Below are 17,005 nucleotides of genomic sequence, written 5' to 3'. Positions count from 1 at the left end.
GTATGTATTATTGTGTCGCGTATATTGTTGTTGTTGTTGTTGTTGTTGTTGTTGTGTGTGTGTTATTAATTGATAATATCTTTTCAGCATACACGCCAGTACTAAGACCAGCACCTGAATGTAAGTAAAAGTTATAGCATAATTACAATAATAAATGATGTTCACTTACAGATTACTGGGGTCCGTCGCCACAGTGCATGTATTAATGAAATGTATAAATTGATATTAATTTAGATTCACTTACAGATTACTGGGGTCCGTCGCCACAGTCCATGTATTAATGAAATGTATAAATTGATATTAATTTAGATTCACTTACAGATTACTGGGGTCTGCCACCACAACATTGTATGTATTATTGAAATATAAGTGTGGTTTCGCATAATAACTAAATCTACTTTTCAGGTCAGTGCTGTGTCCAACGTGAGTTATCGTGTGGTAAGCAAATGTGACGATGTTAATTTTATGTTTTCTTTCAGGGGCGGAAACAAAAGAGTTTTTAAAAAATGTAATTGTTAATACACTAATGGAAATATTTAGAGAGCAATAAATGTATGTATTCTCTATTATGTGTATTGTGTTTCTTCTGTTACAGGTCGTGAAGGTTTTTCGGCTGGGTTTTTCTCCTTCACCTGATTGGCATCACAATTCCCAGCACAATTGGCTTTAATAAATATATCGCAACTTGATTTGCATTACAATTGGCATTAATAAATATATTTTCACTCGTACTCTTTGTGTATGACGCTTCTTTGCACGTCTCTGCATGTTATAAGCTCGCGGACAACCCTCCGCACTGGCGCCGCGCGGGGAAAAATACGCGCAGGGACGCGCCGCGCAGGGAAAAATACGCGCAGGGCTCAGGGGCAGGAACCTTGTAGAATGGACCGCAGTTTAATGGGACAACCCTCTTTACTACTGTCGTGTCATCGACCATGAAAGTATTCTTGGAAAAATACCATGCATTTCTGTTTGTTTGATTGTGTGCGTGTGAGTACGTTATCTCACAGCTGCAGCCAATGAATATACTACAGTAACTAAAGTCGCCTAAACTCGGATCCTGAGATGGCATTGCCATTTTCTGCTGATTCGTCGCGTTGTTGTAAAATGTGTTCACCTGACCTGGAAGATCACGGATTTATTATATGCAGCTGGTGCGTGTCATTAGCCTAGCTGCGTGTCCCGGGAAGAAACCTCAGTCCTTGTATTTTCTCTCCCACCTCCACACTTGTGGACTCCAGTGAGGATCACTCGTTGGATTATAAGGTGGCACAGATAATAACCACGTCAGTGTGGCCTGGGTTGAACGAGATGTTCAGGGTGATGGCGGCAAAAAATGACGGGAATGTGGTATTGTGGTGCCTTTTTCGCTTTTCCAAACCAAAATGACTCAGTGCATCCCACACTGCGTACTCGAATTTGAAGAAGCGTGCTCAGGTAAACGTCTTCGATATTTTTGTTAGCTCTATCAGTTACCGTATCGAGGATTATACGTGAAATGCACTGTTTGTCACTAATCAATCTAATACCTCGTGGAGCCAATGCCGTGTAGTGAGGAGGTGGCTCGGGAACTTTGGCTGATTTGATGGTTTAACGGCGTGCGGGGAAGGAGGGGATATGTTTATTAAAAAAATCTGCTTATATAGCGGGGGGGGGGGGTATTGTAATGTTTATTAAGAAAAAAAGAAAGGAAAGGTTAGCCAGGCAAAGAGCCGGCTTGCTATTCCGAAATAAAGGGGGGGAACGAAAAGGGCATAGCGGCTTATAGACGCTGATGGTAGCGTTTATCATTCACATAAGCGCACAATCGCCGCAGATGTCGTATAGCCTTTTAACAGTGGTGCAAAAATCAGGCAATAAAAGCGGCTGTTGATCTTGAATTTACAGAGAAAAAAAGGACAATCAGCGTCGTCATTACTAATCAGGCGCATCCTATTTCCAATACCTGCATCGAATAAAGGTGGCCGTATTTGATGCAGCCATGCCTTTCCACAGCATTTTGTCATAGAGGCTCTCTCGGGGAAACGCACCAAAATAACCGAAGCCCATCTAGAGAACCAGCTATTCTTCAAAGCGAATTCCATGTAAATTGTCGGACTAAATAAACCAGGTATTAATTTTTATTTTGACATGGTTGTAGCTCTGTAACAGCATGGTAACGTAAGAGTAACTCTTACTGTCGAGTAACGGAAACGCGTTCCTTTTGCTGCTTTGGTAACGGGTAACGTATTTAGTTCATTTTTTTTCGTGGTAACGAGTAACGGTATTTAGTTTCTTTTTTTTCGGTAACGTGTACAAGTCTGATAGAAAGGCAGCTATAACCTGCTTGCACAAAAGACACTCAGACTCATTAGCGGTTTACTGCAAGAGAGCTAAAGCTTGTGGCACATTCCCCATCTGCCAGATACGCCGCATCCCGTGCTACGAACTTGGTGTGCGTGTGTGTGTGGGGGGGGGGCTTTTCTTATTTAAGGCAGGTAGCCTGACCTTGTGGGCCATTCTTGGCCGGAGTAAAACCGCGGCAAGACGTGTTCGTCGCTCTGGTTGCGCTGTCTGCTCGACTGTTTGAACGGAGAATAAACCTGGTATGTTGGTTTGAAATCTGCTTTTGTGCTGCTTGTTCCTTTGCCCGCGGAACAGACGGGCTGACGCCCCGAGGTTGTGGGAACTTAGGTTTCCACAACTGGCGCCCAACGTTTGGGGTTCGAGCTCGTCTGTTCCATGGCGGGGAACACGCGGCACTGTTTGTTTGTAGTAGTTTTTTTTTGCGTAGTTTATATTAGTTGTTTGTAGTTCATTGCTTTCGCTTTTTTGTGTGTGCGTTTGTCGTGTTCTTTCTTTGAGTTTTTCAGCTCCCACCTGGTGGACGAACCCTCGGAGCTGATGGCTGACAAGGCGAAGGTGCGCGCGCCGAAGTCAGACGCCATCGCAACGGCAGAACTCCTGTCACGCATGACGGAGTTGTGCTCGTTGGTGGTTCAACGCCTGGATGCCGGGTCGGTTTCGCCGCCGCAGGCACAAGCGCCTCTACGACTCAACTTACCGGTGCCTACCTTCTCAGGTTACACCGATAAGAAGTCTGTTGCCGATTTCCTACATGACCTCACCGCCTATCAGACTGGTATGGGTATTTCGGACGAAGTCCTAATCCAACGCATCCCGCAGGTTGCTCTGGTCAGAGACGCCGCCCGCTGGGTTCGGTTGCAATCGGAGTTTACGTCCTTGCAGGACTTCCAGGAGCGGTTCAAAAACGAATTTCTTCTCCCGGATTACGAATACTGTGTCCTAGAGGAATTACATAAGCGTACTCAACATCCTGAGGAAAGCTTATCTGAATTCGTTCGGGCATTGCAGGATCTGTACAGCAGAGCGGATCCCACTGCTACAGAAGCGCAGCGCGTCGCACGGGCGATCGGTCAGTGCCACCCGCGCTTCCGTCCCTACTTAAGAGCCCATCGCTTTAAAACCCTTGAGGCGTTGGCCCAGGAGGCTCGTTCAACACAAGGCGACCTCCTGGCAGAGCTTCAATACCGGCCTCCTCCGCCCCCGGAGCTAGCGTTGGACGCGCTGCGCGTGGTCGGGAGGACCCGCCTCGGTCGAACGCCTGCATGCAACATGTTTGGGTGACAACCCCCGTAATTCATACAATGCGGAGTCATCCCACCGAGCCCTAGATCCCTTCCTCTATGACCAGAGGACGATCCCCGCTGGAACGAGCCCTGAGAGACCCGTCCCGCTCCGAAGTCGCGGTCAACCTGGCCTTTCAGCTAGCGAAACCCCACGGCAGCGGGAGCGGCATCATCCTGCGCCCCCGCAGCCACGAGCGCCCAACGGCTGTTGGAATTGCGGCAGCCCTGACCATTTTCGTCGGGAATGCCCGCGACAAAGACCACACACCCGTAATGTGCCATCGGGAAACGGTCGCAGCCGGCGTCCATGAATGCTCGCTCAACGACGTCGGCAAGTTGCGAAGAAAGCGAGCAGACGGTTACTATCCGTGTCCTTGATCAGTCAAAAACTAGCTTTGCAGGCGGTAGGATAACGCAAAGAGATGCTTTGGCTCCTCTTGCTTTTTCTGTCCGAGATTACATCGAGGATAAGGAACCAAACATCGCCGTTCGAATTTTGGGTAAAGATTACATCGCCCTTATCGACACGGGAGCTACGCTTTCCCTTATCGGGGATAGTGTTTACGAGCATTGCGTATCACTGCATGTGGAATTGCAATCCACAGATGTCACTCTACGTCTTGCTTCCAATGACGCCGTTCCAGCACAGGCTGCAGTTGTGCTCGGGGTACGTTTGGATGGGAGACGACGAAAGCAGCGGTTCGTACACCTTTCTGGCCTGGCAGTTCCTGTTATCCTGGGCAGAGACTTCATCATCCGGCAGAAGTTGGTGCTGGACCTGCCCAATGGAGGATACGTGTACCACGGCTTGTCGGGATTTTTCCGCTTCGCCGCAGCACGGGAACACTGCACAGCACAGCAAGCTGTGGCAGCGTCCGTTGAAACGTCTGGGCTGCCGACTGTCTTGGGATCATTCCACGGTCCTGAGGAGCACCGCCGTCAGCTTGAACAAGTACTGCGGCAGTTTGACGGAATCTTTACCGAAAAACCGGGTAAGTCGTCTGTGTTACAGCATAGCATAGACACCGGTAACGCTAGACCCTGGCGTTGTAATCCCAGACCATTGAGTGTGCATAAGCGTGCTTTGTCAGATGCTGCTCTTGACGAAATGCTCCAAACCGGTGCAGTTCAAAGGTCTCAGAGCCCTTGGGCATTTCCTGTTGTTCTGGCTCCGAAACGAGATGGTACGACTAGGTTATGCGTCGACTATCGTCGACTTAACGCAGTAACTGTAAGGGACTCTTACCCCTTCCCGTCCATTGAGTCAATCTTATATTCCCTGGGCAATGCAACTGTGTCCTCAACGCTTGATTGTAGTAGATGATTTTTGCAAATCCAAGTTGCCCCGGAGGATGTCCCAAAAACAGCCTTTATGTGTCATAGAGGTTTGTTTGAATTTGTACGAATGCCTTTCGGACTGTCTAATTCACCCGCCAGTTTCCAGCGGTTGATGGGGGGGGGGGGATATATATTTATTGAATGGATGGATGCGGTTGATGGATAGTGTTGGGAGATGCGAAGTACAATTTCGCGATGGCATACATGGATGATGTCGTAGTGTTTTCTAGAAATTTTCAGGAACACTTGGAACACCTCTCAATCGTCCTTGCAAGGATGAACGAAGCGGGCATAACGATCAACCCCCGCAAGGTACAGGTCCCGACAAAAGTTTACGGAACACGCGAGCGGTGTATTTTCTCCTCGGTACGACACCCTAGCGGCAAGAGAAAGCTGGCGAAATCAGGCCAGTTCACTGCCTCAGAGGGGTGGACGACTGCGCGCTTAGCGACACACAGCGGTAGTTTCGTTATGATTACTGTTGTATGTGCCCGCGAAGACAGTTGGATTTAACTGTTGTGCTCGTCAACAACTCGTGACACACGTCAGTTGTTTATCAATCAATCAATTATCAATGTCAGCGTCAATTGTTTATCAGCTCGTCACGCGTCGTCCATAATAAAGCAACCGTTTACCAGATACCTTTCTTTCTCTTGTCTACATATCATGGCTTCCCAATAAAAGCAATACACTGTAAAGTGTTTCCACTATGGTTCATCCTTGTTATCACGATGATAGCGGAGAGCTCCCTGTCTCAACAGTCGTTGAATCACGTGTTGTTGGCGAGCACAACAGCAAACTCCAACTCACTTTGCTGCACATACAACAGTAATCATACCGAAACTACCGCTGTGTGTCGCTAAGAGCGCAGTCGTCCACCTCTCTGAGGCAGTGAACTGGCCTGATTTCGCCAGCTTCCGCTTGCCGCTAGGGTGTCGTACCGAGGGGAAAATACACCGCTCGTGTGTTCCGTAAACTTTTGTCGGGACCTGTACGGCTGGCAATGTCTAGGAGCAGCCTACTCGGCTTTGTGGTGGACGGAGGTACCATCGGTCCTAACGACGACAAGCTAAAGGCGATCACGGAGTTTCCGGTTCCCGGTAACGTCAAAGCCTTGCAGCGCTTCCTAGGTATGGTTGGTTTTTACAAACAATTCATTCCTAATTGTGCCGAGCTAGCGCAGCCGCTTAACCAGTTGTTGCGCAAGGAGACGCGCTGGAATTGGGGAGAAAAGAGCACGAACGATCATTTCGAGCTCTATCACAAGCAATCGCTGATACGGCTAGGCTTTATCTGCCCGACCTCAACAAACCATTTGTTGTGCAAACAGATGCAAGCGATTATGGTGTTGGCGCAGTTCTCTTGCAGGAGCATGACGCTACTCTTTTTCCAGTGGCTTTTGCAAGTCGCACGCTGAATCCGGCAGAACGGAACTACTCCGTGACGGAAAAGGAGTGCTTGGCGATCATCTTCGCTTTCAGGAAGTTCGACCTTTACCTGGATGGCAGTACCTTCACTGTCCAGACTGACCACCAGGCACTTTCTTGGCTGCAGCGGCTCCATAACCCGTCTGGACGACTGGCCAGGTGGGCCCTGATGCTACAAGGCTACTCCTTCACCGTGGAGTACAGGCGGGGCTCATCGAACGTGGTAGCAGACGCACTGTCCCGCGCGCCTCTACCGGAGGGGGAAGAGGAAGGCACCGAGGCGCCTTCTCAACTTCTGGCTGCAGGACAGGTGGCACGAGACGTATCTTCGTCTTGGGGCACGGTCGTGAGCAGAGAGCAGCTCCTAGACGCTCAGAGAGCGGACGGCCTTTGTCAGCGGGTGTCGCAGTGGATAGCTGAGCAAGACTCGGCGGACACCGGAACGACTCACGGACGGCACGACTCCTATCTGCTGGGCGAGGATGGCATCTTGTTCAGATACATACCCCAGGCGGATGAGGACGACGGCTCATCCCCGTTCAGAGTCGTGGTGCCACGGAAGTTGCGTAAGTCTTTCATACGTTACTTTCATGACTCGGCCTTGGCAGGTCACAGCAGCGGCAGGAAAACTTATGAAGAGTTGTGTCGTGTTGCGACATGGCCAGGAGTGAGGCAGGATGTAACAAAGTATGTTCGTACTTGTCCCGTATGCCAGAGAGCGAAACCTCGTGGTGGTTTACCCCCTGGGCGCTTACAGCCTGTTCAGAGCAATAGACCCTGGCAGATCGTTGCTTGTGATGTGATGGGACCATTTCCCCGTAGTCCTAGAGGTAACCAGTATTTGTTCGTGGTTACTGATCATTTCACGAAATGGATTGAGCTGTTTCCTCTCAGGACACTGACTTCCCAGAGAGCGTGGGAAAAACTACTCGGCACCTTTTGCCGGTTCGGGTTTCCCGCACAGCTCATCACCGACAACGCAACCTACTTTACAAGTAAGGTGTTCTCAGATTCTTGCGCTGTCTTTGGCATTCAGCATAAGAAGACTTCCCCGTATCACCCTCAGGCTGACATTACCGAACGTGTTAATCGAAACCTGAAAATGATGTTGGTTGCTTTTACTAGCCAGCACCACCGTGATTGGGATCTTCGCCTGGCGGAACTGGCGTTCGCTACACGGACGACGGTCAACAGGTCTACAGGACCCCGGCGTTCCTGAACTTGGGACGAGAGGCCTCTTTATCCAGTGGAGAATGCTCTGGGCCTCCGGGATGGTGCTACCCGGCCTCCTTATTCATGGTTTGCTGAGGACATCCGGAGTCGACTGGACGATGCAGCCTGGACGGCTCGGGAGAATCTGGACGTCGCAAGGTTGGACCAGGCTCGCCAGTACAACCGCGGACGTCGGAACCTCACCTACAGCGTCGGTGACCTCGTCCTTCGACGGACTCACCCGCTAAGTGATGCGTCTCGAGGCTTTGCAGCTTCACTCGGAGATAGGTGGGATGGCCCCTTCGAGGTAAGTGCGTGCTCCTCCGGCCTCACTTACAGGCTTCGTCGCTGCGACACCGGCGAAGAGACTGGGGCAGTTCACACCTCGGACCTGAAGTCTTACCACCTCCGAGACCCTAACGGAGAGGAGCCCGATTCGCAACCTGCCTCCCTCCAGGACCTGGACCCGGATCCCGTTCCCGGACCTGCGTCCAGCCGCTACAACTTGCGTACCGGCAGGCGGCGCACGTAGCTACCACTATCTCCATCGCTAAGCATAGTGCTTGTGATATAGTGCTTTACTAGTTTGATTTCTGTTTCACATAACATAGCTCACCTCTGTTTTGGCGCTCTCTAGTCCTCGTTGCTTTTGCGCCAAAAAAAAACCCCAAACATCATCATCATCATCATCATCATTTCTGTTTCACAGTTTTCGGCTGTCTAATCTAGGGGGGGGGGGGGGGTGCCTTCTCAGGCGCCCACAGTTCGAAGCGGCCTTCTTACCGTTTCCCTTTATCTTCTCTCGCAGATGCAGCAACATCGTCGACAGTGGAGGACTATGGAGTCGCGTGCCTCACCTGGTCGTTCCGCCTCCCGCTTCGGGTCTCGTAGGAACCCTCGTATCAGTTCTGCCCCGCAGGGTCACTCTGTGGCCACTTGGACTAGAATTCACAACGGACAGCCCGTTACCTGGGCGTCGCGCTCGCGATGGAACAACCAGCCCCGACCACTAAGGGGTGGCGAGTTGGCACGGAGACCAGCTCCATTTCTGAGCCACACTCTTGCCGAACGACACCCTAGCGACCCACTTCAGCCACTGACGGCAGAAGAAAGAAGGCTTTTGTGCCCAGTCTGCCTGGTCCCCGAGGTGCACCGAACTACACATAGACGGGGCTCCCTCCACCAAGCCCGGACCGAGGCCGTCCGCGCCACGAATGATGTCAACGCCGCTCTCGCCACTATCAGACGGCTTAGGCCAGAGTTGCTAGCCGATCCTGGGCTGCCTCACGGTCCTGTTCCACCTCCGGGACCACCTCCTCCGCCGGCCCCAGAAGAGGATCTCCTTGATGACCTCATGGACTTGTAGGGGGGGAGAGATTGTGGCAGGTTCCCTATCTGCCAGATACGCCGCATCCCGTGCTACGAACCTGGTGGGGGGGGGGGCGGCCTTTTCTTATTTAAGGCAGGTAGCCTGACCTTGTGGGCCATTCTTGGCCAGAGTAAAACCGCGGCAAGACGTGTTCGTCGCTCTGGTTGCGCTGTCTGCTCGACTGTTTGAACGGAGAACAAACCTGGTATGTTGGTTTGAAATCTGCTTTTGTGCTTCTTGTTCCTTTGCCCGCGGAACGAACGGGCTGACGCCCCGAGGTTGTGGGAACCTAGGTTTCCACAAGCGTTTCTAAATTACTAGAACATGGGTACCTGGTTATAAATAAGAATTCATCCACCAGAGGTCAGTGTTTCACACACCCTGCTTTCCATCAAAACTATTAAAAGGTGTGACCCCTAAACGTGCAGAAAACTCCTGGAGAGTCTTCACTGGACACATGTTGCAGGCCCTCTCACCAGGTGCTCTCTATGAACCTGACTCACAGTTCTGGATGCGCTGCCTGAGCTAACTTCCCAACACGAATAGTAACTGCTATGAGGAGTGCTGTACTTACTGAAAGCGACATGAAATGCTGTGCCTTGACGGGTAGTGCTGATATCCTTCTTAAGACTGTAAAGAGATGTTCGTTCTCCCTTTATTCCAAACCGCACTATGAGACGCAAGCCCACTTGGTGGCAAGTGGGCTTGCCAATGAGCCAATGAGTTGTGCCTCACAGTCAGGGCAATCAAGGGAACCTATCACTGGGGCTATCCCGAAGCTGTTTTCCATCGGGATCTGATCCAGGACTGAGCCGTGAGTAGCCCCGTGAAAGCACTAGGGTTTCTTCGAATTTTAGATGCGCCAGCTTTCATTCCTCCCCCCCCCCCTGCCTTTTTTTATGTAGTAGCTGATTACTTTAGCCTTGTACTGCTTTGGAGATTGATGATGTGGAGATGATCTAAGGGGTGGCTTTAGGCACAATGAGGCAAAGTGTGACTACATAGCTTCTGAGAATGTTTATGTATCATTCACACAAAGAGAAGATAGGTGTTACAATAGATGTTACATCTTTTTCCGGATTTTATATTTATTTATTTATGAATATACCTCAAAGGCGTTTGCAGGCATTACATGAGGGGGGACATCAACTTGGGTCACTTAACAAATACAGAAGTTACAAGGAACATACATATTTGGAAGACAGAAAGACAGACTCCGTTTTTCGTTTGTTCATCAGTCGTACCTAAGAAATTGTTCACTGTAGCAACGGTACACAATGTCACAAAAGGAGTGCTCATCGATCGTTCCGCAACTCATTAAGAATGATTAGAGTTATGTTTCTACACAACATATTGAACTCATGAACCATGCATCACCCTGAGAGCTATACATCATCCTAAATGCAGATGCTGAATTATTTTAAATGCGATAGACGAGCTGTGCGAAGAGGTACCTCCAGTTAGGATCTTGGGTACTTGAAGCCTCTGGCAGTTTCTGTGGGGAAGGCTTGCCAGATCATCCTCACTGCACAGGCTGGGATGACCAGGCTCTTGTTTTTCACAAGCTTGTGCCATACTCACCTTGCAAGCTGGCGATACGCAGTGTATCTGTATCGTCTACACAGATGTACATAAAATATAGTTTAAGCAAGTAAGTAACCGGTTACAGTACAGTGTGTGTACAGTGTGAGTTCCACATTGTTGTGTATGTCCATAGTCACACGGAACACTTGGAACATCCAACAAGAGGTTCTTTAATTTCGGCACATCATGGCCCGACAGCTCGGAGCCACGTAGCAAGTACAAAAAGAGTCAGAACCACCTACAGCGCGATCTTATACACAGTTAGGCGGCGCTGCTTATCAAGGTCAGACATGTAGGCACGTGGAACAGAATCACAACACGCGCGATAAGATTAACCGCTTATACACATCATTCCTCCCTTCTTAATGTGAAGTTAATGTTAAGTAGTTTATCTTCAATTATAACATCTTACTTCGAAGTTCAAAAATAGTAGTGATGCCACACTATACACTTTTATGACAAAAAACGATAACCGAGATACTTTAACTTGAGCGATAAAAGTCTGGCGGTTTCCGCATTCTCTGCGGGTATCTTCGTTCACCGTTTGAAACTGAATGGGCTCCTTGGCACCCTTCTCCCGATGAAGATGGCTGCGTTGCGTCGACGACAGAAGTGTTGCTGCGATCACCCGGAGCAGTTAAAGGTGAATCCCACCACAATTCTTCGGAGGACGGAGTTCCAGGTGGAACGCCCTGCTCCGCATCCAGAAGTTGTTCCTGGTGCCTTCTCCACAGAAGTGTGCCCCTGGAAGTAGCAACTCGTACAACAAAAGACACTGGGCCTGTCTGCTTCAGAATAACACCAGATAACCACTTCGGAAGCCCGCGATAATTTTGCGCACGCACCCTTTGTCCTTCACAAAAGTTACGCACCACTGAACGTCGCTGGAGCCTTCGCCTGAATTGTTTGTGACGTACTTCAGACAATACTGACGGTTTCACCAAATCCAAACGTGTCCTAATTCGTCTCCCCATCATTAATGTTGCTGGGCATTCCCGTGTCGTAGCGTGTGGAGTCGTACGATATGCAAGTAGGAAATTGTAGAGCCTCAGGTGAAGATGACCTACCGGATTCTTCTTCAAACTTTGCTTGAGCGACTGTATAAATCTTTCCACAAGACCGTTCGTAGACGGATGATACGGAGCCGATGTTATGTGTCGAACTCCGTTGTTGCGCAGAAAGGACTTAAACTCTTCAGACCGAAATTGCGGACCGTTATCTGAAACGATAGTCTCAGGAATGCCGTACCTGCTGAAACAGTCCCGTAGGTTTTCCACTGTTGCTGACGTCGATGTTGACGACATGGGCCAAACCTCTGGCCATTTCGAATGCGCGTCCATTACAACAAGAAAGTTGTGGTGCTGGAAAGGTCCCGCAAAGTCTACGTGGATCCGTTCCCATGGTCGGGTTGGCCACTCCCATGGATGTACAGGGGCTGCAGCAGGCTCGTTACGGTGACGTTGGCAGTCATCGCAATTCCGTACTCTTGTCTCAATATCCGTATCTATATGCGGCCACCAGATGAAGCTACGTGCCAGTTCTTTCATTCTGATTACTCCAGGGTGACTGCTGTGTAGTTCATCTAGTATTCTGTTCCTGAGCTTCAGCGGTATTACCAGTCGAAGACCCCACATGAGGCACCGTTGCTGTACGGACAATTCGTTCCGGCGTTGAAAGAAGGGCTTCAGGCTTGGATCCTTAATTTCAGCTGCCCAGCCTATCATGGTGTGCTCCAGTACTCGGGAAAGGAGAGGATCTTTCGTCGTTTCTCTTGCGATGTCCTTGCTGGTAACTGGTAAAGTGTCGAGCCAAAGCGTGAAAAACGAATCCACCTCATCCCGGAAGTTTTGTCGCGTTGTCTGGAGTGGAAGTCTGGAAAAGTAGTCAGGCGCACTGTTTTCTTCCGAAGAACAATGTTTGATGATGTAGTCGTACGCAGAAAGCGAGATTGCCCATCTTTGAATCCTCGCTGCGGCGATCGTCGGTATCCCCTTCTTCGAGCCGAAGATACACTGCAAAGGCTTGTGATCAGTTACAAGCACAAACTTCCTTCCGTAAAGATAAAAATGAAATTTCTTAACACCAAACACAAGCGCCTCTTTTTCTAGTTGGCTGTAGTTTTTTTCAGAGTCTGACAAAGTTCTCGAAGCGTAAGCTACTGGTCGTGTTGAACCGTCGTCATACACGTGAGAAAATACCGCACCTAGTCCATACGGAGATGCGTCGCAGCTCAGTTGAACGGGTTTGTCGGGGTCGTAATGCGCAAGCACTGCTGATGACGCGAGCAAGTCTTTCACTTGTGAGTACGCACGCTGGCACTCCAGGTCCCACAACCAAGTCACTTTTTCTTGTAGTAGTCTGTACAGAGGATGCAACACCGTCGATAACCGAGGTAGAAATTTCCCGTAATAGTTTATCAATCCGATAAACGACTTCAACTGCTTCTTATCTGTTGGATGCGGTGCGAACAACAATGCTTTAACCTTATCTGCTGATGGTCGGATGCTCGTAGAATCAATTTCGTGTCCTAGATATTCCAAGGACTCCTTGAAGAATTCGCACTTTTCTGGGCGAACACGTACGCCCCGTTGTACTAGGACTTTTAAAACAGCTTCCAGGTTCTCTAGGTGCTCTTGTTCCGAAGTGCCAGTGATAAGAATATCATCCAGATAACACGTCACCCCGCGTAACCCCTTGAGCATTGTGTCCATTACTTTTTGAAAAAGCGCGGGTGCCGTTGTGATGCCGAACGGCAACCTGTTTACTCGGTACATTCCAAGAGTAGTGTTAATTGTTAGGCAGTCTAGGGAATCTTCATCAACCTCTATCTGTTGATACGCGCGACTGAGGTCAATCCGAGAGAACTTGACGCCCCCTGCCAGGTCCGCCAAAAGGTCGTCTATTCGCGGAAGCGGGTACTGCACGCTTTCAAGTAGTGGGTTGATGGTCACTTTGTAGTCCCCGCATAGCCTCACTTGGCCGTTGCTCTTTACAACAGGAACCACTGGGGTAGCGAAATCCGATGTCATAACCGGGCTAATGATTCCCATTTCTTCCATAGCCTTCAGCTCTTTTTCTACTTTAGGGCGCAAGGCAAATGGTACTGGTCGTGCTTTGAGGAATTTCGGTTTTTCTTCTTGTTTGAGACGCAGCTGCACCTTTTCTCCTTTTATGCATCCCAGTTCATTGTTGAAGAGCTGTGAATACTTCGAAAACAGTCTTTTCGCGGCTTCTGTACACGACGCCTTGCTGTTTTCTACGGCGTTAAGCTTGTGGAGCACGCTCCAGTCCAGTCTGATATGGCGCAGCCAATCACGGCCGATCAGCGATGGCCCGGACTTGTCCAAGACATGCAGTGGTAGCGAGTAATGTTTGCTTTTGTAGTCTACGTTGACCACAACAACTCCTAAAGGTTTTGTGGCCTCTTCCGTGTAGGTACGGAGAACAACATCGGTATGCTCTAATGTCTTGTGCTGGAGCAGTTCCTTGTAAACATTTTCCGAAACTACGGAAACAGCTGCCCCCGTATCCAGCTCCATCTTAAGAAGTTGCCCTTCTACTGTCATGTCGAAGCAAATGGGAGATGCCGTACCCTTTAGGGCACGCAAGTGCGAAAATGAATCTTCGTGGTTTTCTGAACTCAAGTTGCGAATGGGCTTGACAGACTTCGCCTTGGGAAAACGCAATTCTTTCACTTTTGACATGCATGCTGCTTGAATATGTCCCCTTTTCCCGCACTTGAAGCATGCGAAGTTGCGATATCGGCAATCTTTACTTTCATGGCCTTCACCTCCGCAGCGATAACCACCCCTACGCTGTTTATGTTTCGACGGAAAGTTTTTTCCTTCGCTCCGAAGTCGCTGAATCTGTTGGTTAGCGCTCATATCACTGTGACAGTCTGTTGCGTTCTTGCTCGCTTGTTCCAATGAGAGTGCTTTTTCCAGTGCACGCTTCAAGGTTAATGACTCATCTTCAGCGAACAAGCATTTCTGAATATCAATGCGCGACAACCCTGTCACGAAGCGGTCCCTCATCACCTCTTCCAAAGTTGCGCCGAATTTACAGGTTTGCGCGAGGTGCTTCAACGCAGCGGCGAACTCGGAGATTGTTTCGCCTTCTTTTTGTTTTCTAACATGGAACTTTGCTCGCTCAGCAATTACTGATGGTTGTGGTGACAAATGCGTTCGTAGGGCTGACTTTAACTCATCCAAAGGTTTTGAAGTTGGTTCCGATGGAGACACTAAATCTTGCAGCAGTCTATAAGTTTTTGGTCCAATCAACGTGATGAATGCATCGACTTCTAATTCCGGGGAAATTTTGTTGACTTTCAAATAACTTGTGATGCGTTGTTCGTACGTCTTCCAATCGGAAACGGACTCGTCGAAAGGTTCAATGTTGCCAAGGGCTGACATACCTGTAGCCATACTGCTGCCTGTCGGAACTGGCTCCGGCTGCTGCTGAACCAAACCCTTGCTGTCACTAGTGTTCATGAAGAATATCCTTTGCAGACCAAACGTTCATGATGCCAGATGTACCGCTCCACCAGCTCGTCGCCATATATGTTGTGTATGTCCATAGTCACACGGAACACTTGGAACATCCAACAAGAGGTTCTTTAATTTCGGCACATCATGGCCCGACAGCTCGGAGCCACGTAGCAAGTACAAAAAGAGTCAGAACCACCTACAGCGCGATCTTATACACAGTTAGGCGGCGCTGCTTATCAAGGTCAGACATGTAGGCACGTGGAACAGAATCACAACACGCGCGATAAGATTAACCGCTTATACACATCACACATGTACCTGAGAGCAACTGCAGTTTACCTGCCCACACCCTGTATATTACTACACATGCTGTGTTCTTTTAAAAAACAACATTGTTTTACTTTTCACCGAATCGACAATCAAGAATATTCAATATCGTTAAAACCTACGCTAAAACCCTATACACAGGACAACACATAAAAATGTGACTCAGGACACAGCACACTGACGATTACAAAATTGCCTATCTTGCTTTTCTGCAGTTCAGAGTTGTGTATTGTACAGTCTTTTTATGTGCTGCGCCCTGCACTGGAGGTTTTAGCTACTTTAATGCAGGACCAAACCAATTTTGAGCGCCCGAATTTTAACATCGTTCGACAACGGCACATGTGACTTCCTTGTGAATATAGTCGCTCATAGGTTCGTGTTGCCCACGGAGTTCAAAATATACCACCTTCAGGACAGTCATATTGGAGCATAGAAGTTGGAAATTTTCGTGGGTTGTAATGCACTCATACCGTAGTCATTCGGTAGTGTTTTCGAGGAGGAGGAGGAGGAGGAGGAGGAGTGTCGTTGGGAGGAACCCGAGAGGTCTGCCTGCCTGATTAGGCGGCATGTTTCTCGGGAAGGGAAAGATGGTGGACAGGAGGAAAGGGTGAAGTGGAAGACCGAGCGGAATCCGCTCGTGGGGAGGATAGCTGCGTCCATGGGCCGACTTCAGGGGAACTGTGCCGGCATACGCCTATTACACATCTGAGGGAAACCCAGGAAAAACCCCAGACGGCACAGCCGGCCCGCGGATTCGAACCGCGGACCTCCCAGTCTCCAAGCGCACTCGTTACCGCTGCGCCACCGGAGCTGGTTAGTGTTTTCGAGCTCCTTGCAGCACAAGCATTCGATCTCCTTCGGCATTATGACACACCAGCCGCACCGGCACCAGAAACAGCAAGTGCGCATTAAACATCGGGACACGAAATTTGAGAGAACGTTTACATGTTCGATCGCAGTGTGCGTTAAAAAACACATCGCTTGCCTGTCTGTCGAAGACAGGCGACTGATCCTGTTTGCTTCATCTGTGACCGATGTTCGTAGAGCTCTAACTTCGTCTCGCATTCGCAGCATCGGCGACATATCGGCTGTTCGGAACGCAGAATTTCCTTCTCGATCGCCCCCAGAAAGGTCAGAAAAAAGTTCCCGGCTCGAAGTCTCCGCCTTTCTTGCTTCGACGTCCATATTGAAGATCGCTTTCCGGACGGATGCCGCCGCTCTCAGAAACCCACTACAGAACTTCCGGTCCGGGCGTCCAATGAAATATGGACCTCGTGCTTTCGTCACGGACACGGAAATTGGAGGATGCCCACTACAAAGAGGCTAGATTTCGGCGCCGATTGCGCCAGTTGAGGAGGAAAAGCGAAGCCGGTTTTCAGCTCCCCGTTTAGCAAACTTTGTCGCCGCGCACAGTCAAATATTTCGCGTGTGGCTTGGAGGCATATTATACCTTCGTAATAGATGCAAACGAAATATTTGTCGAATTTCTGGTCAGAGCCCCTTAAAGGAAAGTGCATGGGAACTTTATGGCTAGCGGCTTTCCCTCTCTCACTTCGAATCCGGTAGTGGGTCCTGAATGAAAAAGACGTGTTTCTGTGATGTATTTGCGCTGCGTGGTTAGGAAACTGTTTG

General features: G+C 49.5%; 1 protein-coding gene across 1 annotated transcript; it reads right to left on the bottom strand.

The window, feature by feature from the left end:
* Positions 1 to 9,474: 9,474 nt before the first annotated feature.
* Positions 9,475 to 16,456, bottom strand: LOC135379710 (uncharacterized protein K02A2.6-like). The gene is made up of 4 exons (XM_064612476.1): positions 16,359 to 16,456; positions 11,627 to 15,059; positions 10,430 to 10,592; positions 9,475 to 9,605 (listed from the first exon to the last, which is right to left on the bottom strand). The coding sequence occupies exons 1-4, from the start codon at positions 16,454 to 16,456 to the stop codon at positions 9,475 to 9,477; spliced, it is 3,825 nt and encodes a 1,274-aa protein (XP_064468546.1).
* Positions 16,457 to 17,005: the final 549 nt, after the last annotated feature.

The sequence above is a fragment of the Ornithodoros turicata genome, chromosome 1 (assembly GCF_037126465.1).
Source record: "Ornithodoros turicata isolate Travis chromosome 1, ASM3712646v1, whole genome shotgun sequence".
NCBI lineage: Eukaryota > Metazoa > Arthropoda > Arachnida > Ixodida > Argasidae > Ornithodoros > Ornithodoros turicata.
This window is presented reverse-complemented; position numbering and strand designations above follow the sequence as displayed.